Below are 13,918 nucleotides of genomic sequence, written 5' to 3'. Positions count from 1 at the left end.
CCCCCCCCGCAACTGGCCTGGTTGTCCCAAGCAGCCTGGTGTTTAGTCTTTTGGTCATCCTTCACTGCCCGCCCTGCTGTCCTGGTTGCCCCATACAGCCTATTGCTCAGTCATTTGCTCATCCCTCACTAACTCCCCTGCTGGCCTTGTCGCCCACTCAGCCGGTTCAGTCATCTGTTAGGTCATCTGTTCGGTTGTGATGGCCTCTGGCTCTTTATATATATAGAAGATTACAATGATAATACTTTGTTCCATTTTTTTTTTCTTTTTGCTTCACAACAAATAGCCCTGAGGGTAAGGACCAGATCTGTGTATGTCCAGTGACAAGTTCAGTGTTCACTGCATAGCTGGTTTGGCACACAGTTCGGTTTACCCAGTACAGTTTGGGACTGTCTGGGGTTAAGCCTCTGTCAATGTAAATGTCAGTAGGGCTCCTTTTGTTCTCAGAAGTGTGCCAGTTTGGACAATAAGTTATAGGGTTATATTATACATAACCAATGCTCAATAAATAGTTTTTGAGTGACTCAGTTTAGTGAAATCTCAATGACTTAGATCCTAGATAATCATGTCACTTAAGACATTTTCAATTCTCTGCTCAAGCAAAAGGCAAAAGATGGGGAGAAAACAGACAGGAATTTAGTTGCAGAAACAACATTGAGGGTATACCCTAAGCTTATTGTTCATTTAACTCAATTTCTTAAACCTATATGTGCCATGAGAACAAATGATTATCATGAAATACTAACCTATCCTCAATTGCCAAAGAAATCTTATTTTCTACATACTTGAATTACAAGAAATAGGATGTATATACAATATAAAGTTATTAGTTTTAACAAGGCTTAAAACGTAAAAGTTTTTTTTTTGGTTAAAGCTCAATCCTTAGTATGACTCCATTCATGTTCCTAGTGGTATTATTATTGGATTTAGGATTTACTGATACTAATAATATAGGAAGGATGTGTAGAAAATCAAAATGTTCTTTTTGCACTATTTTTTTTCTCTCTCAAATAGTGGCCTCTCTTGCCAGTACATGGGGGCTACCTGGAAATTTGAGAGTACATTTTGAGAGTGAATATTTAAATTTAGAGTCTCACAGAGCAGAAATATACACTCATTTTTAATTCTAAGGCTTAAAGGGAGAGAGTGGCTTTCAGAGTCACTCCCTAAGGACAGAGGGGGCATGTGTCAGAATTAGGGATGAGGTGATGAGGGAAGCCTTTTTAATGTATACAGACCCACCTTCTTCAAATTCTGATACATGCCACTCCAGCTTCTATTTTGGGAATTGCTAGCATTCCTCAGGTGTGGCAAAAAGAGAGAGAGAGAGAGAGAGAGAGAGAGAGAATTTAAAGAGTTGATTGATTTTAGTAGTATAAAGAAAAAATATGTCTGAAAAGGCTTGGCCAGACTTAGGCCAAGAATTTAGGATTTAGGACAGAAAAGTAGTCACAGAGGCAGACTTTGATCACTGGAGAGATGAATCATTGGGTGCCACCAATGTGAAAGTAATTGTCCCTTAAAACTGTCTACCTTTACTCTGGTTCCCTGCTTATCGTGCAAAGTTCTGATTGCTAATCTCTGACTTCCAAGATATTCAGGCGCCCTGGGTGAATGACGTGGAGTGAAAGATTTTTCATGACTAGGAAGGACTGTTCCTCTACTATGCGTTAGTGTATTTACCACTGAGTGAGTTTATACAGTTTGTGAGTGTGGCTTAAGGAAGCTACTCTTGAGTGCAATTCTAGGACATTGACAGTGCTGAGGCCATTCTCCAAATAGGGGTCAGTCGACGAAATTAATGTCACCTTTGGAGACCTTTTGGAAGTGTCATCCAGCTGTCTCCTCAGAACCCTCAGCCTTGTCAAATCCCTTTAATCTTCCTTATGCCTGTTCCAGTGATGACTTATTTGGGGGTTACCTGGAAATCTAGAAGTGCAATTTTTTTTTGGGCCGCGAGGCTGTGGTAGGCACAGGGGTGGGTCTTGGCCCATCCTTTGCACCCCTGCTGGGCTCCTCCCACCGCGGCCCCTGGTCCCCTGTCTGCCAGCAGCCCTGCTCCCTCCACCGCCGCTCCTAGTCTCTGACAGCGCCAGCAGCAGGTGTGAGTGGGGCCAGTGCCATCCGCGGATGCTAGCGGCAGCTGCTGCCCCAGTCACCCCTCAGGAGCAGGGGGAGGTGGAGAAGCCCTCAGGGGCAATCAGAGCCAGCAGCCACTCACACCCGCTGATAGCGCCGAGCTTTTGGGACTGGCTCTGGGCACTGGCAGCGGGTGCGAGTGGTGGCTCCGGCGCTGGCTGTGGGTGCAAGTGGCGTCCAGCTGTCTCCTCAGAACCCTCAGCCTTGTCAAATCCCTTTAATCTTCCTTATGCCTGTTCCAGTGATGACTTATTTGGGGGTTACCTGGAAATCTAGAAGTGCAATATTCAAACCTACCTGGGAAAAATAAATGTTAAATTGCTATTTTAGCCGCCTTTTCCATATAATAACCTGGCAGTGTAGAAGTATTTGTATTCTTGTATTGTTCCCTCTTTTTTACTGTCTTGGTTTACAGAATTCCACCCATTTTCCCTTCGTTGGTGAAGTATGTCTCCTACCTAGTCACCCAAGCCGGGAACCTGGATGTATCCTTGTTTCTTACCCCTTCTTTGACAACCTTGTCATATTGGTCACCAAAGCCCTCATCTTTTTTAGCTTGAACCATTGCAATAGTTTCCTACCACTTTTTAACACACGAATCTGTCCTTTTAAGTTGTTACCAAAGTAGTAGTAGCTTTAAAAGTGTATATTTAATAAATCCATTCTATTGCGGTAACATTGCTCAGTAATATTACATAAATTTACATAATATTACAACATTATAATTTTATATCTCTACTAGGGTCCCAGTGCACAAATTCGTGCACCTTGAAAGGAACTGTGGGTCGCGAGGCTGTGGTAGGCACAGGGGTGGGTCTTGGCCCATCCTTTGCACCCCTGCTGGGCTCCTCCCACCGCGGCCCCTGGTCCCCTGTCTGCCAGCAGCCCTGCTCCCTCCACCGCCGCTCCTAGTCTCTGACAGCGCCAGCAGCAGGTGTGAGTGGGGCCAGTGCCATCCGCGGATGCTAGCGGCAGCTGCTGCCCCAGTCCCCCCTCAGGAGCAGGGGGAGGTGGAGAAGCCCTCAGGGGCAATCAGAGCCAGCAGCCACTCACACCAGCTGATGGCGCCGAGCTTTTGGGACCGGCGCTGGGCACTGGCAGCGGGTGCGAGTGGTGGCTCCGGTGCTGGCTGTGTGTGCAAGTGGCGGCTTCGGCACTGTCAGTGGGTGCGAGTGGGGCTGTCGCTGGAGGCGGGTGCAAGAGGTGGCTGCCGGCCCTGATCTTCCCTCAGGAGCAGGGGGAGGTGGAGAAGCCCGCGGTCTCCTGTGGCTGTGGCTGGCCGGGCAAAGCTGGCCTAGGTCCTGGGTGCCTGCGGCTGGCCAGAGGAGGGAACCCTGGGTCCCAGGTGTGGGGTGAGGCAGAGGCGGTTAGGGGCAATCAGGACAGCAGGGGAGCAGTTAGGGGCAATCAGGCAGGCAGGCAGAGGGGTTGGGGCGATCAGGCAGGCAGGCAGGTGAGTGGTTAGGAGCTAGCGGTCCCGGATTCGAGAGGCAGTTGGACATCCTCCGAGGGGTCCCGGATTGGAGAGGGTGCAGGCCGGGCTGAGGTAACCCCCCTCCGTGCACAAATTTCGTGCACCAGGCCTCTGGTATCTATTCATCTGTTGCTGGGCACTTAGGTTACTTCAATGAATACAGGGGTACATACTGTATAACTTTTTGAATTAGTGTTTTTATATTCTTTGGATAAATACCTATAAAAAGTGTATCTTTTAAAAATACAATTCTGAACTTGTTACTTTTCTGTGTGAAACGAGTAAGTGGCTTTTTTGACAGTGTAAACCCCATATTCTTTAGCATGGCATATGAGACTCTTTTCGAGGTGGCTGCTTCCCCTTTCCCACTGACTCTTCTCTGATTTTTCCCCCTCTTTCCCCAACATCAGTGTTAGTCATGGTGAACTGGCTTGCCAGGCTGCTCCACTCCTCTGCATTGCTAGTTATGTGCTTATCTTCCTCGATCTTTCAGTAGCATCTCACCATCTCACACCATTGCACATTCCCTCTATTTTGCACACCTTCTTTCCTTGATTTCCAAGACATTCCTTCTGGAACTTCCTCTCCCTTTCTGGTATTTCATTTTTTATTTTTATTTTTGCTGGCCACTCCTCTTCTACTCAGCCTTTGCATGCCAGGCTTTCTTGAGGCTCAGTCTTAGGCTCTATTTTCCCTCTTACAGTTACTCTATATTTAATTCTGCTCTACATACCAGTGGTTTACTATAAGAACTTTTATATTTAGCAAAAATATATACAGATCATTTACAGTATAGTTAATATACATTTTCTCATAGCTGATTGGTTACATAGTACTAGTAGAATAAGGGTATCTGTCTACAGTTTCAGCTAAGGAGAACTACCATAGTTTGTCCCAAGCACTGGGTTTTAGACAGTGGAAGCTAGTCCCACGACTCTGCCCCTGTGTGCTTTCTTTAGCCTGAGCGAGTGCTATTCTCCACTGTCTCTCTGGTCCCTCATTCTGCTATTGTATAAAATGATTAGGTTTTAGCAGCTGCCTCCCCCATAAAAAAGTAGATCTTTTCAGTTCATCAGGTAGCATTTGTCATGTCTATACACCTTACTAAATTAAATGGAGCAACTAGGTAGAAATTAGGGCAAGCTTTGATTTTTCATTTAGAAGAAAAATTTTCTTCTGGGAAATAAATTGGAATTATTAGACGAGACTCTCTATAGTGTTTATTATAGTCCAGGTCCTTGACAGGAAATTATTTTGAATAAAGTAAAGAATATTTTTAAAGGAAAGAATTGTTGAGTGATCTAGATGTAAACTTTTCAGTGATGAAAGATGTGCTGTGTGCTCATTAGAATTGCTCCATTGGATAGCTCACTCTTCCTGCTATTTCCTGACATTGCATTTCTGGTACTCAGGAGACTCAATCTTTGATAATTGTGAAGGGTTAATGCAGGAGTCTGATGGGGCCACTACATCAGTACTGAAGAAGTGGTACATGAAGTAATGACATTGCCAGAACTAAATAGAAAGCATTAGCATGGAGAAGAAAAGTTAACCCTTAATATATTTAATTTTTAAAATGAGATAACAATAACATTGCAACAGGCATTTTACATAATTGAGTAATAAGTAAGATAGCTTCATTTGCATTGTATTGTTCCTAATCTGAAGAAATAGGGATCTGCCCCTTTAATGAAACACTGTTTACCTATCTCTTCTAGTAGGCGTGGCTTAGGAACCTGTAGAGTGAGGTATAACTTCCAATTCTGCATTCTGACCTGCCACTTGGAAAGAATGCTCATACTACAAACCAGGAAGTGACAAATAATGTGCTTTAAACGACAATACAACTTGTCTTTTTAAGGAAAAGCTTCTCATAACAAAGCTAGAAGATGGAGGCAGTGATTTTACATGGTTGTCATTAAATATTTGGAACTCTGCTGTGGGAGAAAGACTTTGCAGTGTACTTAGAATACAAAGCTTTCTGGTCCAGAAATTGATCTCCTGACTTTTGAGCCTTATCTGGTTACTGCTTGGTTCATGTTATTTTGTTAAAGTACTTACTCTGCAGCTGAACCGGGAGACTCTCCGTTGTTTGCAGGTAGGTGGTCAGCCTTTGTTTAAAATTGAGGTTGTGTTTTAAGGTTACTCAACCCTGATTCTGCTGCTGATTAATGAAATAACCATGACTCTCGGTAGGAAGTATGTCTGAATGTTTGAATGTCCAGCATGGCTTTCAATCACCATATTTTTGTGACTTATGGTCAACTTTGAAGAAAATGTCATTTTTAACAAATTAGCAAGTCTATAAGCTGGTGAGTTGTGAGTTCTGTTTTGTTTTCCATTAACCTTATATATATATATATTTTTAAAATTAATAGATTAAAAATATATTGAAATTACAAATTACCCTGCTATTAACTTCCTGATAGTATTTGATAATATATTTAAATCATTTATTTATGTAGTCAAATAAAATTGAATTTTTGTTGTTAACATTTTACTTATAAGTTTTATTACTTTCACTCTTAGGGAGCTGAATATTTATCATTTGTTTATCTACTTGCTTTAATCTCTTTTGGTGTCATTTAATATCTATTATTTCAGAAGAGTTTTTATAAGAGGTTAATATTCCACAAGTACTATATTGAAATATTGCTTGTTTCTCTTTATAATGTTAACCATCTCTTTATGACACCAAAAGTATTTCAAAGATAATGTCTTTAGAAGAGTGGGCTAATTTTTAATATGAACTAACTGCTGTTGCGAAAAAAAAGTAAAAAAATGGCTCTTCTGGAGTGGAAGTAAAAAAAAAAATGTGTGGGGTACTTTTAGGATCAAGGACAGTGGTTCCTTAAATTTCTCTACCACCAGTTATCCTTTTAATTTTTTTCTATGGACACTATACTTCAAAAGACTTTTTGTTCACCAAATAAATGGTGTATATTAAATAATAAAATGTTAGAACATTATTCTTTATTATACATTATACATTATTTCCGATGAGAGTTTATTATGTCTGACATAACCACTTTAGGTTAATGTAATTCAGCCCCAAACAAAGAGGCCTGACATTTTACTTAGCTTGAATAATTTCATTGTAGGTAACCGTTTGGATATTTTTGACTTTTGAAATATTGATAATATTTTCTGAATTTTCATCAACTACTCTTGTGGAATCCTAGTAGTCTGGGCACGGCAAATTGGGAACTATCGGTCTAAAGTGCAGAAATATTGTTCTTAATTTCTTTGAGGTTCCACGAAATGTAATGAAGGTTATCAAGTGTAATGTAACAAACAAAGATACCATAGCTTCTAGACAGAGAGAAGAAACAAGGAGAAAGAAAAAAAAAAAGCAAGTGGTATTTGTCATAGGGAATATCTGGGAGGAATTCAAGGCATCTGTATGTTTTGGCCCCATTAAAATTATACTTATTCCTACTTTTCCCAACTTAAAATTTTTACTCCACTTGGGCTGATAAACTATTAACTGATATTACTTTGGTTCTTCATGTATGTTATATATTTGTATGTTGGTTTTCCTTGCCAAGAGTTTTCTCATTTCTCCATTTTCTCTCTTCATGTTGTTTTCTCAGCTCAGCTGAAGACCCTTCTCTTGTCTGAGCACCCAACCCATGTAGTATTTACTACAGTGTTAAGTACATATTAATATTACTAGAGGCCTGATGGGCAAAATTCGTGCAAGAGTAGGCCTTCCTTCCCCCGGCTGCCAGCACCGGCTTCCCTCTGGCACCTGGGACCCGGGCTTCCCTCGCAGCTCCGGCTTGTCCGGTCTAATTAGCCTATTACACTTTTATTATTATAGATTGTTTGTCATATTTAATTTACTTTAAAGTCTTCTGTGTTTCTTCAACTATACCGTAAGTTGTTTGAGAGCATTTTATCCTCCTTAGCATCTAGTCCAGGGGTACACATTTGATAATTTCTAAGTAATTACCCGTTGAATGGATGAGAGAAAGAATCTTGCCAACAGTTGCTTCAAGTATTATGCTGCCTCCTTCTCCCTTGCTTAATCATGTGATTACCATCAGTAATGTTTCTAGAAATGAGACCATTGGTTATCACACTGTTATTGTTTTCGTCTTATTGTGTAATGTGAGTTTTTTGTATTAGATGATTTTAACACTGATATGTGTTAAAGAAAGAATGAGCTGGGCTTTATTATAAATAAATCAAACAAAGTATTCTTAATTCCAACCTATTGCATTTTGTGTTTTAGGAAGATATAATTTAAAGTCTACTGCTATGTAAGGTTTTTAAAGTGGTTGAAATATTCGGATATATTATGGGTTAAGAGGATGGGTTCTGTTCGATGATTAGAACTCTGAATGGTGATCCAGGGTCATGGTAGACTGGTTGGATTGCAGAATTTAAACTGCAGGTTAGTAATTGCCAGAAACCATGAACACATTGTTTTCTAAAAAGAAAATTTCAAACATCTTTCCATTTACAGTAGTTATTGTATTACATACTTTAAAATTGTTACTTTATTTATTCCCAGTATCTCCTCTGCCAGATAAATTCTGTTAACCCATATTTTTTTATAGAAACAGAAAACTGACATCTATAAAGGTCAAAAACTACCAAAGTCATACATCTAGTAGCTGCACATCAGGTTGTTTTGACTTCAGAATTCATGTTTGAATTACTATATTACACTATCTTACATTTTCCGATATGCAGTATAATTTTTCTGTCCTTTTAGAGCTTGACCAGACAGGAATTCTGGCAGCTGCTCCAGCAGAACTATGGAGCTGAGCTAGGCTTAAATGCTGAAGAGATGGAAAACTTGTCCGTGTCGATTGAGGATAATGTGCAGCCAAGGTACAGCAATGTTTTGAAATGTCAAGATTTCTTAATCATTAATCAAAGCGGAATTATTTTAAACTTTACTAATTCAGAATTTCTGTTTACTCGCCCTGGGTGAAATTTGCCTTTGTTCTCTAGTAGAATAGAATGAGTGGTGAGGACAGTGAATAGTTTACTGAATTGGTAAGCAAACACAAAACATACAAGGAAATATGTCTTTGTAACTGGATTTGCTTAAAGTATGATTTTAGTAAACTTTTTTATTAAGAATCTGGAGAAGTACTTAGTGAAATCTCTGTGCTTCTAGGTAACAGGAAAGTAAATTAACTGGTAGGTACTTTGCGGGATACAAAGATAACCACAACTTTTCCTCAAGGATAACCTAGCATAAAAAAAAAGGATAACCTAGCATAGTGCTTGAGATGTAGTTGGCACTCAACAAATATAGAATGCATTAAGTAGGGGAGCTTACAGTACTGTGGGGAATGCAAATAATTATAACACAAGGTTGAAAATGATAAGGGCCAAGAGGAGTAATAGATCATGTGATAAAGAAATTCAGAGTAGAGAGAGATTATTTTTGACTGATGGGAATTCATTTGGAAGAGTGGGCATTTTTATTAACCTGTAGAAGTAAAAATGCATTTTGTGTAATGATAATTGAGGTCATAGCAATAAAAACAACTGAGTATAATACATTAAAATTCTAAAGCAAACATTATGCTAAGTGAAAGAAACCAGTCGCAAATGACCATACTGTATGATTCCATTTATATGAAATTGAGCCTAGAATAATTAAATCCATAGAGACAGAAAGTAGATTAGTAGTTGCCAGGGGCCGGGAGGAAGGGAAAATGGGAGTGACTCTGATGGGTACAAGGTTTCTTTTTGGGGTGATGAAAATGCTCTAAAATTAGATAGTGGTGATGGCTGCACAACCCTGTAAACCACTGTATTGTGTGATTTTAAATATGGTACATTTTATGGTAAGTGAATTACAACAATAAAACTGTTATTTTAAAAATTCTATAGCAAATAAATCTTAAAATGGAAATCTTTCCAAAGCCTTGATTTTCACTCCATCTAGGGTTCTAGTCATGCTGATCCTATTTATAGGGTTTCAGTTAAGCATAATTATTTTACAGTCTTTTTTTACATGGTTACACATGCATGTTTTATTAGTTTTCTGTAATGTTAAATTTTTTTTTTTTTTTTGCTCCAGTTAATGTGTCCCATTGACTCAGTGTTCCAGAGACCCAAAAACTATAATTTAGGTAACATGCTTAAGTCTGACCAGGTTCCTCATTCTGGACCCGAGGGCTCTAGATAATGTGTTTCTGTCAATTCAGTGATCCAGAGACCCAAAACTGTAATTTAGATAACATGCTGCTTCTGCTTCTGTAAACTGCTTTTTGCAAATCAGGTTCCTCATTCCAAACCTTGGGATGTAATCAATACCTTTGTGATCTTTGCCTATATAAGTCTGGTTTTTCGACCATCTTACTACTATGAGATTTGGGGAATGGCCCCTCATAGTCCCGGATTGCAATAAATGTGACTCTTTAATTAGAAAAAAAAATTTTTTTTCGATTGTACTGCTCTCTTTGTCAAGTTTATTAGCTTCTTTCAGTTACTGGAGTTGGGTAGAAAAGCAATTGATAACAATGGAAAGAGCCTTGGATGGTGGTAAAGAAGATCTGGATCCTACTCTGGACTCTGCCACCAAGTAGCTGAGCAACCTCAAGCAAATCACTTAGCTTTTCTGATCCTCAGTTTTTTCATCTGTGAAGTGGGGCAGTTAAACTAGATGATCTCCAAGGTCCCTGACAACTCAAAACATTTATGGTCTTTGAAGAAAGAAAGAATAAATAATTTTTGACCAGCTGCTATATACACTCTAAGGTGCAAGTTCTTGAAGTCAGCAGAAAAGTTGCTGTTTTCTTGGTGATTGAGTGCTTTCTAAGAAAGATGTGGCAGGATCCTCATTCCCTTTTCTGCTCCTTTTCCCATTCTTCCAGTCTCTGAAAGAAGCATATCTGTCTCAAATGTTTATTTCCTCAGCTTTTCCATCTTCTTTCTCTTCATTTTCAACCTCTCCTTCACTCTCTGTTCTCCTTTTTTCTATATTTCACAACTCAACTCCATTCTTAAAATCCTGAAGTTCAGACACTCAGGTGGTGGACTAATCTCAAGGAGCCATTTTTTCTTGCTCAGTTCCCTTAGAGCCCGGCCATTCTGCGGGGCCAAAAGTGAGTTGGTAGCAGACCTCAGTGTTATTTGGATGGAGGAGAATAGAGTTTAAAGGCCCTTTGGTGTTCCTGTTCCTTCCTCAGGATAATATGGCTTCACATGTCAGGCTGTTTATTTTAGAAGAGCTTTAAGTCTATACAATGATTACACGGGAGTAATAATTTCTCAGGAAGGTTGAGTGCTGGAGATTAGATCCGTTGTGTGCCTTTTGTATTAATAGACTTCCCTTTCTCTTGGCTCCCTGAGAGAGGAAAAGCAGGTCCCAGGACATTTAGTGTAGTCTTGTCCCGGTGACCATTTGAAAGCTGCTCCTTAAACCTTGTTCTTAGGAATAAGACGAGCAAGAAGGGGATATGGACTGATTAATGGGCTCTGGGCTCAGACCTAAGGAGCTTCCACTGCTGGGGAGGATCCACCATCTCAGGGACTGAGTCAGAAGGAAGGATATCAAACTGCCTCTGGTGCTGACTGGCATCCACCGTGTACCTTTTGGAGCTTTGTGGTTGTTCACAACTGACATGCAAACAAGCAATAATTATTTTATTGCTGTTACGGCCACCTATACTTGGTTAATTTTTTGATGGTTTCTGAAATTTATAAAATCTCACGTGAGCATTATCTTATTTTCAGATATAAAGCCAATTTGCATGTGATTTAAGAAGATAGCTGTGTTATAAATAGAGGCTTATTTGTTACATTACAAAAAACCATTCTTTTCAAAGTGCTTTATAATAGAAAAGGCCCTCAGAGAGGAGCCAAAAAAACATATCTGTGTGGCAGTGACCTTGTGTATATTTCCATAATGATGTATGTGTTTCTTACAGAAGTCCTGAAAGAAGCAACTTGGATGACTGTGGGGAAAGAGATGAAAAATTATCCAAGTCAATCAGTTTTATCTCTGAATCAATTAATCGGGCTTCAGAAACAGAGTCAATCGATGGAACTCTATCAAAAGCGGTTAGTGTGTGATACCCCTTTAAAAATATATTTGATGCTGCCATGTGTTAATCATGATATAAGGTAAAATGAAAATACAGTACACAAAATATTTAAAACTTAAGATGTCAGGTTGCTTCTTTGTTTTAGGAGTGTTAAGTTTGTCAGTAGCGGAGGTTGTATACATACGTGGTTCTGTTCAGAGCTAGATATGGTGCAGAGCTATCAGACAGAGCACCAGTCTAAGAGGGGGTAGACATCACTAAAAATATAATAAGATGGCCAGGCCAGTGTAGCTCAGTGGTTGAGTGTTGACCCATGCACCACGAGGTCATTATTTGATTCCTGGTCAGGGCACTTGCCCAGATTGCAGGCTTGATCTCCAGTGGAGGGTGTGTAGGAGGCAGCCAATCAATGATTCTCTGTCATCATTGATGTTTCTGTCTCTCTCTCCCTCTCTTTTCCTCTCTGAAATCAACGGAAATATACTTAAAAAATATAATAAGATGGAGCAAGTCATAGCAGAATTTTCCCCAGAATAGGTAGTGTGTGTGGTAGTCTGTTCTGAAGGGGGATGAGAGCCCTGAGCAGCATGCTTGCATAACAGGAGACGCTTCTTAAGCTGACTGCTAAAGCAGGCACATCCAGCTAACCACTGGCTTTTGAGTTAGTTAGTTCCTTCCTTAATTTTTTTCAAGCATCGTTATAAGCCCATTGATTTTTCCATGAGCTTCTATCATTTGGAGTCATTATTACTTTCAATACTCGGTTCATCCCTTCTGAGTCCCTTCAGATTGGCTCCTTTGTCCTTTTTAAAGGATGGATGATTTCTGATGGCTTCCTTTCTTTCTGGTACAAGAACATGTCCCAGGCACATTCTGTATAATTTTGGTCCCAGACTTAATATTAGCCATTTTCCTAATGTGCTATATAGTTCTTAGTGAAGAATGGTGTTGAGAGACCACATTCTGAGTGCTAAGATTGTGCCTACCCTAGAGCTTTTATTCTGATTGGAACTGCAAGTTCGGGCCTAAAGCGGAATTGCTTGGTTTGGACCAGAGCATTGGCTGCAAATCCTACCTCTGCCGTTTGCTGTATGACTTTAAATAAGTTAACTTAATTACTTAACCTTCCTCTGCTTTTGTTTTCTCAACTTCTTGATGATGAGGACAATGACATCCCATGGGGCTATTTTATAAGGATTGAATGAGTTACTATATGGGAAAGTGCTTTGAGCAGTCCCTGGCACACATTAAGTGTTCAGTAACCACAAGGTGGGATAATTGAAGGCGAATCTGTGTGTGGCCAGCAATGGACCTTTTCTACCTTCTCCCATGGAACTCCCAGCATCTCCTGTGAATAAATGTTAGGAAAACATTGAAATAGACTGTACTTATGTGAAAGACCACCAAGGCATCAGCTAGTTTCAGGCACCTGTCATGCATCTCTCTTGGTCTGATTTTGTGTTGAGGGTTTCTTGCAAAACTGACCCATCTGGAGTCCCCGAGAAACTTCCTACTGGTACAAGCAAGGGCTTCTGGATGCTGCTTTCTCTGTGTGTTTTCACTGAGAAGACCAAACCACTCAATTTTCGGGAGGTAACAGGACAGGGGATCTCTTGGAGTCTCCTCATCCTTTTACAAAAGTCTGACTTTGAGGACTGGGTTCTCAGAACTACCAATCTTACTTGAGTCTTTCCTACTGCCCCCTTTATAAGCTGTAGCTGCTCTTGGAAGAGTTAACCCCTTGGTTCTTCTAGTTTTATCCCTAAAGGAAGTCATATTTTCTCTAGTGAAAAGGAATGGAATGCAGAGGAATAATTTAATGTTTTAAGATTGATCATACATTCATTGATGTTATTTAGATGTTTTCAGGTTGTGGAATACAAGTAATATAGAAGCTTAGTGCTTTTTTTTACCTTTTGCATTCAAGAGCAGTATTGTGAGATTCTCAGATTTCAACAAATATCATGTCACTTTATTTCATTTTTACTGCCAACAAAATTAGAAGTAACAAAAAGTCAGAAATAACATTTTTCCAAGATGCTGTAAAAATTCAGGAAATTAGAAAAGTATATAAAGAAATAAATTGTCCAGATGCCAACTTCTCAAAAATAGTGACTATTACTTTTCCTACAAATATCTATTTATCCTATCTAATAAAAGAGAAACATGGTAATTAGCATACTACCGCTACCCTTCCCATTGGCTAATCAGGGCAATATGCAAATTAACTGCCAGCCAAGATGGCGGCCGGCAGCCAGGCAGCTGGAAGCGAACATGAGGCTTGCTT

At 39.9% G+C, this 13,918-nt stretch overlaps 1 protein-coding gene across 2 annotated transcripts in view; it reads left to right on the top strand.

Annotated features, from left to right (window-relative positions):
- Positions 1–13,918, top strand: part of GRAMD1C (GRAM domain containing 1C) — an 86,035-nt gene that overhangs the window by 42,192 nt on the left and 29,925 nt on the right. Inside the window, exons 1-3 of one of the 2 annotated variants that reach the window (XM_005873305.2) lie at positions 5,357–5,711; positions 8,337–8,455; positions 11,515–11,647. In XM_005873305.2, the coding sequence (XP_005873367.1) occupies positions 8,412–8,455; positions 11,515–11,647 (177 nt within the window). In that variant the 5' untranslated portion in view covers positions 5,357–5,711; positions 8,337–8,411. Of the gene's footprint in view, positions 1–5,356; positions 5,712–8,336; positions 8,456–11,514; positions 11,648–13,918 lie in introns of those variants that run through there. The other variant, XM_005873304.2, reaches the window with a different exon arrangement.

This window comes from Myotis brandtii, unplaced genomic scaffold, assembly GCF_000412655.1.
Source record: "Myotis brandtii unplaced genomic scaffold, ASM41265v1 scaffold406, whole genome shotgun sequence".
In the NCBI taxonomy this organism is placed as follows: domain Eukaryota; kingdom Metazoa; phylum Chordata; class Mammalia; order Chiroptera; family Vespertilionidae; genus Myotis; species Myotis brandtii.
Note: the sequence above shows the minus strand (reverse complement) of the source record. Positions and strands in the feature narration are given on the sequence as shown.